Consider the following 22,638-nt stretch of genomic DNA (forward strand, 5'->3'; position numbering starts at 1 on the left):
GCCAGCCCCAGATGGTAGATGATGGTGAATGTGGAGCAATGGATGGAATGAAGATTGGCAGGGGAAACCTAAGTACTCGGAGAAAACCTGTCCCAATGCCAGTTTATCCAGAACAAATCCCACATGACCCAACCCGGGCCGCCGCAGTGGGAAGCTAGAGACTAGCGCCTGAGTTATGGCGCGGCCATAATACCATCTAAGTTAACATATGTTGCTGGACTGGGAATAAATTTGCTCGTAAAGGCAGGAAGTAGACATTCGGTGAGGTACATCCCACGTGGTCAGAGCAGACTGTAGAGAGCGAAACGGTCCGGCTACTTACAACTGCGCTCCAGTTGTGAAGATGGAAGGAACACGCAGCAGGAGCACAAGTGGTGGGGATAAGCAGAACGTGGTAAGTCGGTGGATTTACGTGAGGTCCAGAGAAGCAAGAGTTACTAAGCAGGATATTGGAACCCAGACGATACACTGGGACTTGGCAACATCAATTCACATCACCGTCTCTGCAGGATGGGTGCAGGTGTTCACGGCGGAGAGGAAAAGAAGCATGTTAAATGCATTGGCAGTCAGGACAAGAGGCAGTTCAAGCTTCTCGAATTATTTTAAAAACATATGATTTTAAATCAAAGTAGTAGGTACTACATAATAAACAGACTAAGTTTATATTTGTAAGATTTGAGGCTTTCACGGCGGTGACTATGAAGAAAGCAGTCTTCTGGGATTTGGCACCGTGTATATGTGGTGTTAACCGACGTTTCGGAGGAACGTATCGCCTCCATCTTCAGGGTAGAAGGAAAAATATAAGAAATCCGCAAGCGAAGAGAAAGCAGACTGCTTTTACCGGTTCTCACGGTCTCTTCCTGCTTTTACCGGTTCTTACGGTCTCTTCGCTTGCGGATTTCTTATATTTTCCTTCTACCCTGAAGATGGAGGCGATACGTTCCTCCGAAACGTCGGTTAACACCACATATACAAGGTGCCAAATCCCAGAATACTGCTTTCTTCAAGTTTATATTTATTTGCCAACAGACATATTTAGACCCCCTTAAAACTGAGATAATAAAACTGACAGGAAAATCAAGATCATGTCTAGCAACAGATCATCAACATTTATCAGATTCATGAATTTTCTAGCACATGCCTATTGTCTCGTCAGCCGTCTTCAGCAAAATAATATTAGATTCTTTCCAAGCGATCAATGTGAAGTTATAAGGATTTGGTATGAAACGTGTCTGGATTAACATGTAGGGCTAGAATGGGAATTGCAAGTGCGAATTTTGGACCAACTTTTGACCTCCTTAAGAGGTTCACCGATCGGTGTGAAAGTCAACAGAAAGTAACCAAGCCATATCCAAGAGTTCAGTGACGACTGCACACACAAACACTGCTATTAAAATTCGCTAAAAAATGAAGAATCATGTTTTCTGATATGTGATTCAGTGTAATCTCGTAGAAGTTTTCCGACTTCTGGAGGGACGTACTGCCTTAAGTTAAGGGTTCGAAGAGCACGTCAAGCAACAGTCCTCCGAAACGTCGGCAAAATTTTACCAAGCTATAGAATGTCGCTGCCTCACTTCACATTCACTGCCTTAAAAATCTAAAATCACAGACTGTTTATAAATAATTTAATTTAATTTATGGTCTAGATAACTGTGGATCGAATCCCTGCAGGAACGATAGAATTTTTCTTCTCGATACTACATCCAACATGCAACATTTGCTGCAAAATTCACATGCAGACTAATCTTAAACAAGCTAATAAACTTATATACGTATATATGGGCCGCGCCATAGCTCAAGCGGTTAGTCGCTGTCTTCCCACAGCGGCAGCCCGGGTTCGATCCCGGTTCTGGTCAAGTGGGATTTGTGGTGGACAAAGTGGCGCTGGGGCCGCTTTCCTCCGAGTACTTCGGTTTCCCCTGCCAATCTTCAATCCACCAAATTCTCCATCATCATAATCACCCGGGACAGGCTACATTAAGCCAATCAGTGGCCGCCGTGCCGAGTGGACCCAGTTTGACTCCACCGCCCACTAAGCGAATTAAAAAAAAATTACATATATACTCGTATGTCTGTAACTCGTTGGCTTATAGTAGACTAAGGTACGTTATTACTTCTGTTTCCTGGAATGTAACGCCAAATAGTCCAGAAAGTCAACCGACGTTTCTAAAGAATATATAACAGCCATCATCAAGGTCGAAGATTAAGCCAAGTAAGAAACAGAATTTTTTTGCTTATTTTTGCTTGGCTTACTCTTAGATCTTGATGATTTGTGCCTCCGCAACGTCGGTTGAGTTTACATGGTACATGGTCTTACAACAAAGAAAACAGAAATCTTCATAGTAACCACTTTGAGAAACTCATATCCTACAGAAGAGATCTGTTTAGGGTGTATCTTCAAAGAATTTTCAAGTGCCTAGCTCCAGTGGTCAATTAGATATAGTCATCCTAAAAAGAACTAAATGCAGATTTCATAGAGCCTCAATTTTATAATTTTACAAAAGGATCCTCTTTAAGAAAATTGTATATATTCTGAGGTTTATTACCACATTCTGTAATTTCGGGAACATAAACAAAGCAGCGCTTGTACTACCAAGTTATAAGTACGCAATTCTGCCATGTTCTTATTATTGACTGTAGTAGGGTCATCCGGAATTTCGATAAACTTTTATTCCTACTGAACTACACGACGTCATATCACAGAAGGAAATTCTCCGCATATCATCGTATTTTATTTTAAGATTAGTGGCTGTGGTTCAATGGAACATGGGACCTTTTAATAATAACTTTCCATCTAGTCATACATGTACTTCCGTCATGCATCCATGTAGGCCTAGTCCGAAGTTTAAGCGCCGTATTCACAAAATCGCGTCACTGCATCCTGTCCTGTCTAATGAACTCTTCTAATTTCTGTTTTATATTGTCGTCCCATCCAAGCCTACACCTCCGAAGTTACTCCACTAGCGAGATAAGTATTCTATTCCGTCTTCTTTAATTCTATGACTGAATTAATATTTTCTGAATACTACAAATCAGAATTATCCTCTTGACATACGTAATGAATTGTGATGCACACAGTCCACTACGCAAAGTGTTATTTTAATAACCAAAATCATCTGCTGGCTGTTGTATAAGGCTGATATTTAAGCATATCAGCATTATGACCCTGATTATTAGGTTGGTAACGGATTTTCGAGGCAGTTTCAAGCAAGATAAAGCAACTTAGCTCTCAATACCTGCGACAGAATGACTCATAAAAACTATACGGTAGGAGGAAAATGAGATCCTTGACGTAATGGATGAAAGAGCCTCTTATCTCTCGTAACATGACCTCAATTAAAAAGGAAAGCCACTATAACGAAAGTTTTCTTCTGTAAGAGACTTAGGCATAGATGGGAGGATCATGTAAAACGAATCTTGCAAAAAGAGAAACAGGGTAGTGTGGGGGCGTGCACTAGACTCATCGGTTCAGGACAGGGTCAAGTGGTCGACTCTTGTGAAAAGGACAATGAAATTCTGAGTTCCATAAAGGATGGGAATTTTTTGATTATCAAAACGACTATTAGCTTCTCAAGAAGGTCTCTCTTCCATAAATTAGTTCGGTACGTGAAGTTACCAGAGTAATGAGGTCCACGCTATATTTACATATTGTGACATGACCGAATATTTCAACAAGAGACGTCATCCGCTGCTAGGCAATGGCACTGTAAACATCCTCTACATCATCAAACAAGTTAGTCATTGCAAAGCAACGAATAAACACGTAACAATAAATAAAATGTTGGAGACTGTGAGGTCCGACCCGAAGTTATATAACGGTCTCATAGCCAGTCAGTGGCCAGTTCAGAACCGGTTAGTTGAGAGTCGACAGTTGGAGTAATGATTTAGCTGTGATACAGCGAATATGGAAGCTCAGGAATCTACAGTGTTGCTAACCGTAACCGAGCAACGGTTACTGAAGGAAAATTGATAATAATTGGTTTGTGCTCTAGTGTGAAGTTGAGTTTATGAATTAGCAAGAACGCAATAATTCATAAGAGTATATTAAATCCATTTACCAATCCAAACCCCTTTTCTAGTGACTAAAACGTGAACAATATATTATAGCTATGTTTCCTTAAAACAGTATTGCCTTTTGCACTCGTATTTTTATCGCAGATAACTTCACATTTTCAATTAACATACATTATAAAAGGTAAAAAGGTAAAGCTATCTCTGTAACAGGTCGTGGGGGCCCATAGGATTGTGAGACGTCGAGGCTCCCACATTTTCTATACAATCGGTTCACAGATGGCGGTGAGGTTAGCCTTACCCTTCTGCCGCCCTTTACCCCCATGAAGATTTCCAGTACCTATTTCTGTTAGAGGTTGCGTTGAACACAGGGCTATAGTGCGGTTGGAATTATTAGGTCGATTGAAAAATCGAATGAGCTTATTGGGAATCAAACCCACGATCTTCCGGTTTGTAATATAGTGCCTCAATCAACTACGCTACCGTGTGACCGTTCAATTACTATCTGACATTTGTTACACGGTAGCGTAGTTGATTGAGGCACTATATTACAAACAGGAAGATCGTGGGTTTGATTCCCAATAACGTCATTTGATTTTTGAATCGACCTAATAATTCCAACCGTACACATGAACACTGGATAAAAGTAGCTCCTATCACATCTGTGTGTCCACAATATCAAGTTATAATTTCCTAGACTGTGTTGATTAGCAAAGTAATGCATTGTACCGGTATACACGTAACAAAGTCATCGGTGATTCTTATGCATTAAACTTATTTGTTCGCTAATATTAGTCAGAAATTTCAACAGAGCTAACTCTATTGCGCAGATATTCTGTTGAGAAGCTATCGGTGACTTATTTAGTCAAGAAATTCCTCGCCTTTTATAGAATCTCTCTGTTCATTACCATACCTACCACCTGACCCTATGTTGAACAAGACTAATCCAGCCCATAATCTCACATCTCATTCCTTTAAATGCATTTTAAGCCAGATTCTTCCTAGTGTTCTATTTTCTTTAAGTTTTCACACTAGAATTATGTATGCATTTCTCATATATTCCATGTGTGAAATACTCCTTACGCATCCAAACAGTCTTAAACTAAATCTGTCGACTGGTTTATATCCTAAGCCAGTTCAATCCAATCAGCATCGTTATTTGTGCATAGTATAACGAAATCTGCTGTACAAGAAACAGACTGTACGCAATAATGGTAAAGGTGTCACAGGGAATTTAACTGCGTGTGGCACATCGAAACAAATATTCATTTATTCATGTGTTAAATTATATGCACCACTGGTTCGACTACTGAAATGTCTCTGGGAGTTCAGTGGAAATTGCTACCGGTGGGACTCATGATGGGCATGAAGTATCTAAACAACAAGAGGTTCTGCGAAGAAATAGCGCCTTGTTTCCCAGGAGAGAGAGAAAGAAAGGACAGTTCACTACATTCTGAGTATTTTATATACTTGGACCTCTTAGAAAACACTTCGCCCAACATTTCTTCTATTGTTTCGGGGGAACATGTTTACCGAGCCGTTACCTAGCACAGAGATAGCAAGATGGTCCCATAACCCCCTTTTATTTGTTCAAAATAAGGAAAGTAAGCTAAAAAGGTTAATGGATTCTTTGGTAAGGGGGATGTGAAAGCAAAGTAGCATTGCCTATAACACCACAGCTCGGCACTAGATAAGGGTGAGTGATCAGTTTCACGACTCGGCCGTTTCGTCTTCGTGGAAATCGCTCGCTATTCCCATTAGGACAGGCAACTGGTTGGGCCCCAGAGCCGGTCCAGACGCTGTGGAGAGGAGAGGAGAATTGCCCTGCCGGGAATCTAACCCCCTTCCGTCAACCCCTAACCCCGTCTTACACCGACTGACCTATCCCTACTCTCTTTGTGCTAAATGTTGTAAATATAAAAGTGTGTAGGCCTTGACACAAAGTTTTAGAATTAATAGAGTGAATTAAGTAGTAGAAATTAACATCCTGCAGGCACTAATTCCATGGGACAGAGTCCCATTTGAGAGTTAATGATTACTCGGCTTGTTAAGACATTACTTGCGTACTAGGTAGCGGTAAAGTCGTCCCTGTGTTTAATTAATTAAGCACTATGCCATGAAGACTTATTGAGAAGTGAACGCATAGCCCCCCCCCCATTCTTGACCTCGGCAAGAGGTGGATCCATGAAGTTCATTACCCGTATACACAAAATCCCATCACTGCATCCTATCCTGACCAAAATTTGTTAAAATATCGACATATACGTTTTCACGATCCTCACTCATCTCATGCATAGTACGTAGATTTAAGTGAGATAAGAAAATTACGACAAGGCTCTTTAGTCTTACGGCAAACCTGTAGGTCACTGTTAAGAAACACAAGGCTTTCGGCTTCAATTTGAGCACGTACCATGTAGAGAACATGAGAAGCAAGTGTTGCAGCGATTGTTTTTTACGACTTTCTTGCCTCGTAAAAGTTTCCTTTTAATTTATGTTAGCACTTAGAGTCCTCTCCACTTGGGCTTCTCGCCATGAAGCAGAGAGTACGTTCCCATGCAAACCGCCGGTTACAGGCAGATGCCTGCGGTAAGGTACGCCTCCATTTCTGAGTCTCAGAATTAGTTCCCTCCACGGGTACAGTGACGTGCATCGAGAGTAATTCTTCACTTAATTTAACAGAAACATTTATATTCGTAAAAGCTTCTGTATTATCTGCTATTCCTACCAAGAAAGCCTTAAAAACCAGTCTGTTTCTCTGTACCTTTTTACTTTCCTTGGCTCTCGGGTTTTGATGAAATTCTGATTCAGAGATTATTAACAAGAGTTAAAATACGAAATACGAATTCAACATTAATCGGTCGTAATGGATTATTTAACGCTGAAATTATATTTTCATGCTCTTAATGATCACACCAAACAATACCAGTAAATATATCACCATGTTATTTCATAATTTGTACCCTTTGACAAATATCATTAGAATAATTAATTCAAGAATGATGAGATGGCAGTGTATGTAGCAAGCATGGGAAGAACAGAAATTCAGAGAGATTGTTCATAGCAAAACCAGAAGAATGAAAGTAATAGGAAGATATACAGGCAGTGGTAAAATAATAATAAAATGGATCTTACAGAAACAGAGTGGGATGGAATGGATTGGATTAATCTGGATTAGAGTGATCACCAATGGTGTGCTCTTGTGAACACGGTAATAAACCTTCAGGTTCCATAAAATTTTGGGAAAATCTTGAGCAGATTAACGACTGGTGCCTTCTCAAGAAGGACTCGGCTTCATGCAGTTGGTTAATCTCATTACATAGAAGCAGGACTGCCCGGCCCTTGCCCAAGATACCGTTGATTCTATTGGCATATCAGCATGCATGGTAGTTAAAAGTCTAAAGAAGGAATGATTATTTAAATTTAAAATTTAAAACGTATTCACGTAAGTAGAAATACTGAATCTCATTCAGAAGTACTATCGAAATTCCTGCACATCGCGTCAAAATCCGTGGCCACCGTACATATTAGGGACAGAACGGGGTCAATTGCAAAAAGACTTTCAGTGTTCTCCATTAGGTCCGATGCAGGAAGCCGGAAAAAGCAAGAAAGTAAGATGTATCGAGCCGAAAAGTGTTTCAGACGGTATTCGTGTACGTACAATAGCGACACAAATGTTGTACGTCATGTAGGCCTACAGATTTACGGACATGACTCGATCAATGGAGCTGAGCTCTTCTTGAGAAGCCACCATTTGTGGAGCTACTCAAAAATTTCCCAGTGTTTTATGAAACACGAGGGTTCATTACCGTGTTCACAAGAGCCCTCCACTGGTTCCTATCCTGAGCCAGATCAATTCAATCCGTATCATCCCATGCTACCTCTCTAAGAACCATTTTAATATTGTCCACCCACCTACGCCTTGGTCTTCCCAGTGGTCTCTTTCCTTCTGGCTTTCCCACCAATATCCTATATGCATTCCTCTTCTCCCCCATCAATATCTATCCAAATAAGACAAAATAATATTTCTTCATTTTTTCACTCAGTTGGAAGATGTTTCAACTATGTTTAGATACAAATTTGGTAAATATATCACATCTTAAAACGTATAAAGTTTCTAAGTTACATTTCTGTTTTATGGGTGTGGTACTTCCTCGTACGATAAGGGAACATGTAGACCCGTTCATTGCAGTATAAAGTAACTTGTTAGTTCTTACTTAGCTAGGTGTCTCTGCTGTACTTTACCTGTTTAGACACTTGCTCCGCTCCGCTGGCAAGGAAATGTTTCTGCACCAGGTTCGGAGCCAACAGCTGCCTGTAACAGTATAACGTATACAATGAGACACCAAATATACATAACACGCTTTTTTTCAATTACATAAGTACAGTTCCAGGTATTCTTATCCTGTATTAAAACTGCAGAAGGAAATTTAACTAACAAAAGTGAACCTTTTTTATTCTCATCAACATATGGTGTATCAACGATGGTGTATACTGTACTTCTTTGGCTTGTTTTGGACTTCATCCATCGTCTGGTATGTAAAAGACAAAAGACCACGGCGTTTCGGAGACTGGATGTGTCTCCGTCTTCAGGTGGGTGGGGAAGGATAAACCTACTCACTGGACCAATGATTGAGACTAGCTCTTTCTAACGGGCCCAACTGAGTAGGTTTATCCTGCCCCACCCACCTGAGGACGGAGACAGATGCAGTCTCCGAAACGTCGTGGTCTTTTGCATTTTACATACCAGACGATGGATGAAGTCCAAAACAAGCCAAAAGAAGTACTTTGAATCGAGATAACTCGGTCGGTATAGCGACTGGTTAAGGACGGAGTTCGATTCCCGCCAGAAGAACCAGCTTTTTATCTACTCGACAGTGCCGAGACCTACTCTGGACTCCACCCAGCCTCCCACGCAATGGGTACAGGAAGCGATATTCCCGAGGGTGAAGCGGCCGAGGCGAGTAGCTGACCACTCATTTCCATCTAGTGACAAGGCCAAGAATTCTTCAGTTATACTTCCACTCCTCCACTCGTACAGCTGTGATGCTTAATTAATTAAGAAGAGGGACAATTTTACCGTCACAAACAACACTCAGTTTACGTTTGTTCATCTCTAGTTTACCTAGTTACGTAGACCGTGCCGTGTTGCGTCGAACGAATTGGTGATGACAGTGAACGGTGTATTGTAAAATACGTGGTAAGACGTGGCCTAATGTAAGGTACTCTCTCGGAATTAGCAGGGAAGGGCTGAATGGAAATCACGAAAAACTTCAGTCAGGAAAGCCTGTGCCTAGCTGGGATTCGAATCGAGAACCTCCTAAATAATACTCGGAAATCTTACCGCTTAAATCGGCTTACTCCGACAGAACGGTGTAAACTTAAAGAAATGTGAAGGGTCTGGAGTAGGTTTCCGTCGCGCATGTGTAGTAAGAGTCAAGAAATCAGACAAATTTTGTACAAAAAGCTTGTATTCGTTCCCAGAATGCAGTTAACGAAATGTATAAGAAGAGTTCGGCTCCTGCTTCTTTGGTGCAAAGATTTCTAACCTTCTCAATTTATTATTATTATTATTGTTTCGTTTCATTTTGAAGTTGTCATCTTCCTTTAATCACATTTTTAATCATATAAAACATTCTTCAAGGTACTACATTCTACTTCTCGTTCCTTCAGGTTCATTCTTAGAGAGACGAACGGATAAAATATGCCCAACAAAGGTTTGGATTTCACTACGAATGAATGCAACGAAGTCTGAGCACATCCATCCCTGATGACGAATTCCGAAACAGTCTCCGAAACATTAGAAGTTCAGTCCATATTGACACGGCTTATATCTTCATTGTGTACAGAATAATCCCATTTTCATACGCATGGCCTTCGTTTGGAGTTCGAAGCATCAGCCCTGCATTACACAAAATTAAATATACGAATAATATCCGGAAAGTAAAGATACAGTAAATATTTCCAAAGCATTTTTACAACACAGTTTTATTTACTTTCCAACATAGTCACCATGGATCGCAATGCACTTCGTTAGTCTGGGAATGATTTCTTTTTTTATTATTATTATTCCAGCTTCGTAGAAATCTCCCGCCTGCTCTGTTAGCCACGAAGAACAGTTCTCGACACTTCTGGACACTGTTGATGAAGTTCATCGATGGTTAAACTTCCGCCAGCACGAAAGTTTTCATCAATCTTTTGGATGATTTCAACAGTGACAACGAATGGCCTTAGTTTTTTACTGTTCATAACATCATCGCCGTAAACAGAAACAAGTTGGCGATGAATTTCAGCAGCACTGAACACATGGAATTACTGCCGAACCTCCCATTTGGCGGGATTTTGAATCGACAAGGCAATTTTAAACACACACTGCGAATTCAACGTTGCCGTGACTGTAAACTCAGCCCTATCAAACAGTTCCTATCTCATACAGCAGCACTGTCATTTTTTTTGGGGGGGGGGGGGAACATGTCCCCTGCATTTTTACTGGATTTCTGTCTTTACTTTCCTGATACCCCTCGTACAAGGGCAGGAAGGAAGCAAACAGTACTTCTAGACATGGAACGGTGTTATATTCAGCACAGAATGTGTAGTAACTACTTTACTATTGGGGTGAAATCTAGGAAGAATCTAAGCATCTAAGGGGTACAAACATACACACGAATGCGAGTGGAGTTTTTTCCTTCAGTAACATACTAGTATTTAGATCCATTCAATACATATCAATAAAACGCAGAGCATTTGTTTGTAATGCATCCATATTAATATCATTTCCAGTCTTCTTCTTCGTCGGTTAAGTGGTTACTTTGACCGCGGCATAGCTCAAGCGGTTAGTCACTGGCTTCCCACCNAAATATCTTAAGATATTTTAAATTCTAAATACTCGTATCTAAATTTTGAAACTTTAATATTTCCAGCAGGTTGTGAGCGAAGTATATTTAATGTAGAACCTTCAACATGTTTGGTCATGTCTATCGTAATATTACGTGTCCGAAATTCTATTATTTTTGTGGAGACACTGTCTTTCACAAACAGCATACGAGTTTGTCTCTGACTGGAATTTGTTTTAATATCATTACCAACGTTCAGCATGTAAAAAGGCATATACGTAGGCTAAGAACAACAACGAAACAGCAGTAAGCAACGCAATGACATTAACGCTCCTGTACAACAAGTTAGAAATTCGCTTCTTACAAAACCAGAAAATTTAACACAGGGCAAATTGAGAGCAGAGATTGAAATATTAAAGTCAAGACTGTTAAGTATTACTTTGAGAAGGTCGTACTGTGTCTACGAACAACTTGCGCATTGGACCGTCAGTTCCATGAGACGGTCTCTAATGTGTCTACAACAAATTCAATATTGGACCGTCAGTTCCATGAGACGGTCTCTAATGTGTCTACAACAAATTCAATATTGGACCGTCAGTTCCATGAGACGGTCTCTAGTGTGTCTACAACAAATTCAAAATCGGACCGTCAGTTCCATGAGACGGTCTCTAATGTGTCTACAACAAATTCCGCATTGGACCGTCAGTTCCATGAGAAGGTCTCTAATGTGTCTACAACAAATTCCACATTGGACCGTCAGTTCCATGAGACGGTCTCTAATGTGTCTACAACAAATTCCGCATTGGACCATCAGTTCCATGAGAACGTCCTCATTGGGGCAACACACAAGAGACTAGAGATCGGACAGCCTTGAACTTCTCATTTTACAGAACCGAACTGGTTGCTGTTCATCAACAGTGCTGAAATTAACAACGAGATCAGGTCACCGAACGAGGCGGTTGAACACGTAGCGCTTCTGCTTCTTATTCAGGAGGTTTCGGGTTCATGTCTCTGTTTCTATCCAACAGGATTTCGTGTCTTTCCTTAGTTCATCCAGATTACTATCTGGATAGTACAAAAAATTAAATCACGGTCGTTTCATTGCATATCGCGTCCAATTCATTATTTACTATCCATCCCATCATTCCACGCTCATTATCTGAGCTATGGAAAGCGCCGTTACAAAACTTACTTAATCCGTTCCTCTTATGCTCTTACGGTGTCGAGGTTTGTTTTTTTCATCTTGATCATTTTACAGACGGTGGGACTCCATGGGGGAGTGATCAGGTCGTCCCAAGGCCTCTGCCTAAACACAGGACAACACAGACACAGAATAAATACATACACATACGAAACATTCATGCCTTGTGTGGAAATCGAACTCATGATCCCGGCTTCTGAGCGAGCGAAGGCAGTGCATGCCTCAGACCGCCCAGCTACCATAACCGGCGCCGTTACATAAACCAGAAACAAATAACAAAAGTTTTTTGGCTTGTCACAGTGACTAAGAGGCGGGTTCAGATTGGTAATTGGACTTATTAACAACCTACAGGTCGGAACTACAAATAATTATTTCACTCTTGATGATTTACAAAATTTAGAATCACTAATTAAATCGGAATCCTTTAAGCTCTTTCCTCCTTGGTAGCAACGTCAAGATTAAAACACACTAAAGCAGAATTGCACCTGTTGTTTCCGGAAGTGTGCAATTTGGCCTCTCATATTACCGGAAGAACGAAGAAAGAGAATGAGTACAGGGTTACAAGGAGAACATCTGGACTTACGGGGCAGGATGTAGCAGGAAGAGATGGGCGTGACATGATGCCAGCATGAAGGTAAGGACATTCAGAAGTGTTCCTGTCATTACTTCGCACTTAGACTCAAAGCTAAGGCTGTATGCAAGCTATAACTGGCGTTTGAATGTGGTTGTATTAAGGTGAGATCCCAAGAGTAGTGGTTTTGGGTGCCGATGTCTGAACCATGGGTCTTAGGGACGAAAGGTGATTTGTCCAAGAGAGTGCAGGACCAGAGGAAATGTCAGACTATACAATAATGTGATTCAATAATTTATACATCAGATTTCTGTTATGAATTCTTAAGACGATCGATTTATTTGCAACCATTATCTAACGAAATATTTAGTATTGACAACTGTAAATTTTCCATAAATCTAGTTCTTTGCAATGGAACGTTCGGTTTAATTCTTGAAGAATGTCGTCTTCTTGGGTGTGGTACCATGTAGGTATTGTGTAAACTGACGTTTTGGAGAAACACATCGCCTCCATCTTCAGGGTATAAAAATCCGCGAGCGAGGACCCAGCATGAGCAGGTGGTTGCAGACTGCAGTCATTCATCTCTGTCTAGAGCCGGGGTTAAGACTTGTAGAGCTATAACTCCACGCCCACACACGTCTTGATGACGTGGTGATACATCACTTAAAGCCCAGGGACAACTTAACCTCATCTTCAACCGAAGATATTTCGCTTTATTGTTGTGCTGACTGTCATAACGATAAGACATTAACCTTTGCCTTTGCTTTTTTGATAAAACATGCCTTACATGTTTCAGACTTATAAAAGGTTAGGTATTATAGAGGAGAATGCTTAGTGTACATTAATTTCTACCAGTGACATCTACACTTAAGCTTCATTGTGTATGCTCTTGGTGAAATACTGGGGTGAACAATTCAAGGAGGATGAACTGGATTGGAGATGTAAGCTGCAAGGGAGATGTGAAAAGTGAACATATTCAGTCGGAAAAGCTTAAAGGAAGAGAATAGTTTCCAAACAAATGCTTACCTAGGACGAAAATATCACAATGCATCATAAAGAACTACGATTTAATGATGTGAACTGCATTCATTTCCTCAGGACAGGGACCAGTGGCGGCTCTCGTGAATATTGTAAAAAGGCTTCAGGTTCCATAAAGTTTGGGAATTTCTTCAGTAGCTGGCCCACTGTTAACTTCTCAACGAATACTGTACTCCATTAGTCCATGGAAGTAAACTCTGAACCATTTTTGTACTGACATGTTTATATGAAGAGATGAGGCGGGGATGGAAACCAAATGGAAGTCGCGTGGCGCACAATAACTCTTATTTCATCAATATACACTTCAGTCACAATGCAACACAATATTGTTTCAGTCTCTTTAATCTCTATTCACATGTTTCGCACGTATACGGCCATCATCAGGTGTCCTCGTTAAATTAAACTGCCCATTTCACTGCTTACCTTGTAAATTAAAATTAAAATTGCGATTAGAATGCAATATAAATACGTCGCCCTATTAAATTTAGTAAAATGGTTTCGATCCCCTTGTGGGATCTGTTATCGTGATCTTCGGCGGCGCGGGTGTTTCATATAGTTCGTTCATGTTCATGTAAACCTTGATTCTTATCTTGAAAGTGTAAAGATAATGTTGTTATATTCTTTATACGTATAACTTCTTTTTCTGTTTTAATTTTCATTTGATACATATGTCTCTTTCGTTGTAGGTCCATTACCCCGCTTGTATAATGCATTGATGTTTTCTGATATGTACGTGCTGCCAGTATGGGTATTTAGTGTGTTTTTATCCTGCCTTATAGTGAAACGGGGACGGGGTGCAATGTCTCAAATATGGGGTTGTATGTGTCGATATATACACATATATATCATTAATATATAGGTGAAATATTTTTCAATGGTTTTTAAATGTTTCCTTTCCTATCTGTTTTTATAATATCCATGGTGTCCGTCATTGTTCCATACAATTGTTCTGATTTTAGTACTTGGTTTGAGTAACCCGAATTACTATTGTTGCTTCTGACTGCTTGAATATGTTATTTATATCTGAAAATTAAGTGTCCCTCCTGTTTGTCTGATGTATTTTAGTGGAAAATCTGGGCATTTCACTTCTTGAATGCCACTCCTGTTGTACCTATCTCCTTGTTTACGGGGCTTTAGTATATAATATTTCATATTGTATTTTGTATATGAAAAGCTACTCTTATTTGCTTTGTCTCTAAAAAGTTTAGCGATTTTCTTACTTCTTCACCGCTGTATGTGAAGGTAATCCATTTTATATTTTGATGTTGGGCGTTAGTATGTGCATCTTGTTCTGTCGAGGAGAAAGGTTTTCAACTAATTTTGTGTTATACTCGTTATTGTGTAATATGTTTTTGAGGATATTTATTTCTGTGTCTTCCCCTTTTCCAGTTATTGGTTATGTGTGAAATCAATTTAATACTTATCAGTTGCGTGATAGTTTATGTTCACATGGATGGCAAGAATTATTCGGTTTTCCAATGTCAGTTTTCTATATATTGAGAATTGTAATCTATTGTCTTTGCAATGCACTGTCAGATCTAGGAAACTAACGTGTTCATGTGATTTCTTTCCTATAATGAATTTTATAGATGGCTGTAATTTTTTAAGTCTGTGTTCTACAGTCGTGCTTTGCTGACTATCACAAATAAAAATGTGGGTTGACAAACACCAGGGTATGTTTTGAAGGAGTCTGTCAAACGATAGCGCATACGGAAGTTTTCATTGAACTCTCCTTTGCTGTTTCTTTCCTTCATATACCTTTCCCCTCTTTCTGTGACGTAACACAGGACAAAAGATATTTTGAGTCGAATGTATCTGCAAACCACTCGAGTCACTTCACAATTTTTTTTATGAAGTCTAGCTTTTCCTTCCGCCATTTAATAATTTTATTCTTCATGAATTATTCGACAGCCTAAATCATCAAAAGTAATATACAGTTTGTATGCTAACTCAGTTCTTGGCAGGAAGGTTCAGTACTAAAGTAAATAATATTCGTTTGTGAGCAAAACCAAAGAATATTTCAAGAGCTGTAGACGGTAAAGAATACACGTAAGTTCCGAAGGGTGTATTCCAATATTCTGCACTCTGGTTACATTTTTGGAGAAGCAGAGAGATGATTCTCTACACCAATTTCCGGGAACGAAAAAGATATAACAGAAGCTATATATTTTTCTAACCAATTTTCCAGACCATCTGAAAACAAATATCAACATTTACAAAATACGTCATAGCTCCAAGTGAACAAGTTTTGGCTATTGAATCGGGTCAGTAAACAAACTTCCGCCTTCTACTTCATTTATTCATGCCCACGCAGAGCCTGAGGACATTTTCTTTCATTGCATTATGACACCCAGAATGAAGAGAAATAGCATGAAACCACATACAACTCTACTAGTAACACATCCTGAATTAAACGATCTATCATTCGTTCCTCTGAACTACTCGAGGGGCCAAACCATAATAAAATTGAATGTTCTCTGTCATGCTTATAGTAGGAAAATGTTGTGTACGAAGAGAATTTAATAAAATATTGTGATAGCACCGCCTCTGTGGTTTGATGATCAGAGTTCCTAGCTACACATCCAGAGGTCCAGGGTTCGATTATCGGAACTAGCAGATTTCCTGAGAAATAATGGGTCTGGAACGGGGTCCACTCAGCCTCGTGAAGATAATTGAGGAGCTATTTCAGGGTAAAAGCGGCTCCGGTCTAGAAAACCGAGATTAACGGCCGTGGGGATTCTTTACGCTGACCACATGACAACCTCTACCTGCTAAAGTTGGCACTAACTTCGCCGACAAGCGGCGGTCGCTCGGTCGATATAGTTCTCTCGCGGACTCAAGCCACGGAGTTTTTTTGTTTGTTGCTGTGTTTTGATAGCATCAAGAAGCGTAAAACATTTGAAGGAACCACGAGATCTAGTGAAGCTCGCTGTAACAGATCAACTGAGAAATGATCGTAGCTGAAGTAAGAAACCTGTGTTTGACCAACTGATAAACTGACTGGCCGACTAAGATACTGGACAACTAATTATATGACTTATTGAACAATTCATTAATTATCAAGTGAGACTGACGAAAGACTGTGAAGAAATAACCGAGTTACGAAAAACCACTTAACTAATTGCACTGGGGTTATTTATTTGTGGGAAAAGCATTGGATGGCTGTGACTGTTGTAATAAAATATGAGTGTACTCCATTTCGAATACGAGTACATATAGTTATCAACAGCACTTCTCTTTGACATCGCAGACGTCATTTCTAAACTTATTCAATTCAGAAAAAGACTCGTAATTAAAAAAAATTGTCAGTCTAGAGACACTGCACCGTATAGTCAGAAAACAGATGCACTTATGAAGAAGAAAACTTGAAGTTTCTGATGCCACTAGAAAGAATTAACCGTAGATGGGCAACTGGATGGGATAGGGATGTGTAGATCTGATTCAACTGGCTCAAGACAGGATCCAGCTGTGGGGATCTTGTGATCACAGGAGTAACATTTCGGATTGTATAAAAGGTGGGCCATGTCTTCACCCGCTCAGCCATTTTCAGATTTTCAACAAAGACTTTGATCCATGGAGTTGCTTTTAAAGGTTATTGATTTTTCAACAACGTTCACATAAAATATCAAACATATATGTAGGTTTTTGATAATGTAGAAGACTCTTAATTTACTAGTGTAGAAACAAACATCAACCACGGTAAACTATATTAGAGCCTTCGCTGATGTAGAAAACCAATGATAATAAAGAGAGTAGTTTTAGGAAAGGTACCTTCAGGTACTTTAGTCATTTTATCGTGATACATTAAATTTATGGTGAAGATAATTAATAAATTGAGACGTTTTATAATTAATTGACACGAAAGCCAAATATCAGTCAGTTACTTGACTTTATAAAGGTGAAGATAGAGCTGTTCCTGCTCTTAGCAAGTTAAACTCTACACCATGAAGACGGATGACGGAGTGGATGTATCAATTCACGTTCTCTTGAGCTCGGAAATATGTGGAGGTGAGTGGTCAGCTTCACGTCCCCGCCGCTTAACCTCTGGGGAAAGATCACCAAGTTCCCATGGGAAAAAGGCTGGGTGAGGCTAAGAACCGGTCTGGACAACATGGAGAGGACAAAAATCTCATTCCTACTGGGACTCGAACTCCAGTCCGTCAGAAGTTCAGCCCGCAGCCAATAGCTATACCAACTGCAATTTTATACATGTTAATTATTTTATTATGACCTTCTTCAGAAGCCTCTTGCAAGTTGCCTTAAAGCAGGTCATTTTTCTTCTCTCACACAGCAACGAATACAGTAATGAATTCAAAATTAACTTCTCGCCTAAGAAATAAGAAACAAAGGCTGAAGTACGGTAGTTCTGAGCGGGACATCAGAAAAGACGTGTAACAATTTGTAATTTTACCGGAATTTGCTTGAAGATACAAAAAAAAAAAAAAAAGGCAGAAACAAGGAGTCAAGATACAATCCTAGGACTTCGGGAATAGGGTTATGCACGAAACTGACATTTTTTCCTTGGCACTACAGCTCCAGTGGGCCTAGGCCTACTTCCATGAACTTCTCTGTTCACTTCGGTTTTTCTAGATCTTACACATTCGGTAGGACTCCTTGGGCATGTGATCAGCTCGTCGCAAGGCCTCTACCTGTACACAAACATAGAAAACCGCACACACACAAACTAAACATCCATGCCCTGAGTGGGGTTCAAACCCACGATCCCTGTTTCCAAGCAAGCGAAAACAGTACATGCCTTAGACCGCTCGGCTACCGTGACCGGCCGAAACTGATATTACCGGTAACAAATAGAGTCAAAACATTACAATGTTTTTTGTAACAACAGCAGACAAAATCTGTACATTTTTATTTCATACATCAAACTACTGCATTCTGGTCTATCACTGAACTGAGGGAAACATAACCACATTCTTCACAATGTGACATCCCATTCCTTGCATGCGAAGTAATATGGGTTTGATATATCATTCATAAACTCTCACTACAGATATGTAATCATCATCATTTTGTATCATCATTTCTAGCTATAACACAACACCACTCAATAAGGCTTTAGGAAAAGTCAACTCTACAACAACATTCTCGTAACAACATGTGGGCGGGCGGCAGCTATGTCTAATATATTAGATACAGCAGCTGAACTGAATTGAGGTCTGCCTCTCCCCCAACACTCGCTTGATTTATTGACCCTTATGTGTGCTAGCTTGGCTGTAATAATAAAAGCAGATTGTTACGTCACAGAATCAAAAGAGAGAGAGAGAGCAGAGAACTTTTTGCTCGCCAATACAACCCTTAACAGATTCTATCACGTGCTCCCTCTCCATCTTTCACTAAACCGCACGAGCACTTGTGAGACCTAATACATTAATTACATGCGACGTTAATAACGACATCACTATCAGGTAATATAAAACGGAAAATACGAAAAGCAAGTAATTTATGTGTTCCACCATAACGAACGACTGCCTCATCCAAACACGGTATAACTTTGTGCGGCATAATGATACAAATATTTAACACAAACAGATTTCGTCAAAGAAGAAAGTCGTCTTCTGGGTTTAGGCACCGTGTATTCTTCGTTTTGGCCGACATTTCGGAGGAACGTAGCGCCTCCATCTTCAGAGCAGTAGAATGGCTTGGAATGCGGAGAGCNAGGCCATGAAGACGTATGGGGGAAGAGAAGATAGAGCCTCGCTTCACGCCCCGACCGCTTTACCTCCAATACTGTCCGGATACAAGGCTGGTTGAGACCCAGAATGTTATGGACTCTGCGGAGAAGACAATAATCCCTTGTCTCCATCGGCGATCGAAACCCGATTCCTTTGTCTTATAGCCCGTAGGCTAACTGTTATACCGACTGAGCCATTGCCGCTCCAAATATCCAAATACAACTACAAAATCTATTTGGTATGTAATGTAAAGAGGAAAGTCCCAGATATTTTAATTCCAACAAGACCTTCATGTGGTCCTTTATGGTTATGGAACTTGGTCTCTGATATTAAGGGAGGAACATAGACAGAGGGTGTGTGAGGACAGGGTGTTGAGGAGAATATTTGGAGAGAACTCCACACTGATGAACTACATAACCTCTATTCTTCGCCCAGTATAATTAGAATGATAAAGTCAAGGAGGATGAAATAGGCAAGGTAAGTAGCACGAATGGGGAGAAGAAGAATTCATATAGGATATTGGTGGGAAAGGCAGAAGGAATTAGACTATTAGGAAGACCAAGAAGTAGGTGAGAGGATAATATTAAGATGGATTTCTAAGAGATAAGATGAGGTGGTATGGACTGGATTGCTCTGGCTCGGGATAAGGACTAGTAGAGGGCTCTTGTGAAGACCGTAATGAACATTCTGCTTCCATAAAATGCCGGTAAATTCTTGACAAGCTGCGCAACTGAGGGCTTCTCATGAAGGGCTCATCTGTATGGAGTTTGCTCACTTTATACAATGCAGTTTTCTTTTTCAATAGACAAAGCAGCGTGGGAGTAATTGCTTCATATACAGACTAATCGTGCCAGAAATGGGTGAAATTCAGTTGTGAGCCTCACTCAGTTTTTATGACTGTTTATTTAATTAAATATCAACAGGTGAATTACTGGTACTTAAGTGAGGTAGCCCTTATTGTGTTGCGTGTACTGGTAGTAGTGGAATACATGTATGTAACTTACCCTTTATTGGGATATATAACGGCGAACAGTGAAGCCATGTCGCAGTACCTACTTTATTGGATGTTGTGGTTTACACTACGTTGCAGAGTACGTTGTTGTTATTAAAGTTACGGAGTTGCTGTAAATAGCTGTAATATGAATACACGTGCAAATATAGTACGATGAAAAATTAGGTTTAATTAAATCCCTTAATTTTGTTACAGTTGAGCTGTTAGTACCTGAACCTAGTCCTTTTGAGTTTGAAATTGGTATTGGAAGGTTAAGAAGGTATAAAACATCAGGTATCGATCAAATTCCGGTGGAATTCATTCAAGCAGGAGACGAAATATTACAGTCTGAGATCCATAAATTCATCAATTATCTTTGGAACAAGGCAGAATTGCCTCATCAGCGAAAGGAGTCTATTGTTGTACCAATTCACAAAAGGGCAATGAAACTGACTATATTAATTATGGTGAGATATTACTGCAATCAACTTCATACAGAATTCTATCAAATATCCCTCTCTCAAGGTTAAGTCCATACGCAGATAAAATTGTTTGGGGATCATCAGTGTGAGTTTAGGCTTCACAGATCAACTACTGATGACATTTTACTTTCGTCCGATACTGGAGAAAAGATGGGAGTACGATGAGACAGTACATCAGCTATTCATAGACTTCAAGAAAGCAAATGATTCAGTTAGGAGGGATGTATTGTACAATATTCTGATAGAGTTTGGGATACGCATGAAATGATTAAAACGAATTTAAATGAAACGTATAGTAATGTCCGTATAAGTAAATATTTGTCTGATAATTTTCATATCTAGAATGGTCTAAAACAAGGAGATACTTTATCGCCACTACTTTTCAACTTTGCCTTAGAATATGCAATTAGGAAGGTTCAGGGAAACCAGGTTCAACAAAACTTAAACGGGACACATGAGCTACTGGTTGAGGTTGATGATATGGATCTACTGGGAGATAACATAGATACCATAAGAGAAAAAAAAACAGGACCTTTCATTGATGCTAGTGAGTAGACTGATCTAGAAGTAAAGGCAGAAAAAACTAAGTATATATTACTGTCTGTAGCAAGAATGCAGGGCAAAATCATGACATAAAGATAGCTGACAGATACTTTGAAAATGTGACACAATTCAGATATTTGGGAACGACAGCATCAGATCAAAAATTTGATTCGAGAGGAAATCAAGAGGAGATTGAATTTAGGTGATGTTCGTTACCATTCAGGCCAGAACCTTTTGTCTTGCCGTTTTCTGTCTAAAAAAGTAAAAAATAGAACACAAAATTACAATTCTGCCCGTGGTTATCTATGGGCGTGAAATTTCGTCCGCGACATTAAAGGAGGAACACAGATTGAAGGTTTTTAGTACAGTGTTCTGAGGAGAATATTTGGGCAGAAGAGAGATGAAGTGACAGGAAGTTGAAGAAAACTGCATAATGAGAAGCCTCATAACTTGTACTCTTCTCCAAATAAAATTAGAATGATCAAGTCAAGGAGGACGAAATGGACAGGGCATGTAGCAAAAATGGGGGAGAAGCAGAAGGCATATAGAATTTTGGCGACAAAGCCAGTAGAAAGAGGCTACTTGGAAGACCAAAACATAAGTGGGTGGATAATATTAAAATTGATCTTATAGAGATAGAATGGGGTGTATGGACTGGATTGATCTGGCTCAGGTTAAGGACCAGTGTAGACCTGGTAATGAACCTTCGGATACCATGAAATTTTGGGAGTTCTTGAGTAGCTGCAGAGCTGGGGGCTCAGTTCCATGAAGTTAATTAGTTTAGTTGTGTCTTTTTACGAAGTTATCCGCTGTGATGTTACTAGAAACATGGTTGGTTAGAGCATTAAGGAATGGCCGAGGTGTGTACTAGCTCCATCTAGGTTTGTCTATTTGGAGGGGGAGGATAGCGGGGAAGTAATTTTATTGTGGTGTTATTATTGGGGGGGGGGGTATAATCACTACGCCTTGAAGGCTATTGAGGGAGTGGATGTACAGATTCAAGTTTCCTTGACCTCGGAAATAGCTGGAGGTGAGTGATCAGCTTCACGCCCTGGCCGCTTTACCCCTGGGGAAAGAACTCCCTGTGCCCATTGGATAGGAGATTGGGTGAACGCCAGTGCCGGTCTGGGCGACATTCATTTCATTCATCAGTAATCTGTCAAGACGACAGGTCCACAGTCTCTTCCAAAACAGTTCCTCCACTTGATGCGATCTAGAGCTTTCTCCTACAAATGAAACATCTCGCATACATGGTATCTCTGGTTTTGGAAAGAGACTATC

The 22,638-nt window shown here is 40.0% G+C and overlaps 1 protein-coding gene across 1 annotated transcript in view; it reads right to left on the reverse strand.

Moving 5' to 3' along the window:
* LOC111871667 (disintegrin and metalloproteinase domain-containing protein 22) overlaps nucleotides 1-22,638 on the reverse strand; it is a 499,258-nt gene that overhangs the window by 198,422 nt on the left and 278,198 nt on the right. Inside the window, exon 4 of the mRNA XM_033754341.1 lies at nucleotides 8,254-8,323. Coding sequence (XP_033610232.1) covers nucleotides 8,254-8,323 — 70 coding nt within the window. The remainder of the gene's footprint in view (nucleotides 1-8,253; nucleotides 8,324-22,638) is intronic.

The sequence above is a fragment of the Cryptotermes secundus genome, unplaced genomic scaffold (assembly GCF_002891405.2).
Source record: "Cryptotermes secundus unplaced genomic scaffold, Csec_1.0 scaffold233, whole genome shotgun sequence".
In the NCBI taxonomy this organism is placed as follows: Eukaryota; Metazoa; Arthropoda; class Insecta; order Blattodea; family Kalotermitidae; genus Cryptotermes; species Cryptotermes secundus.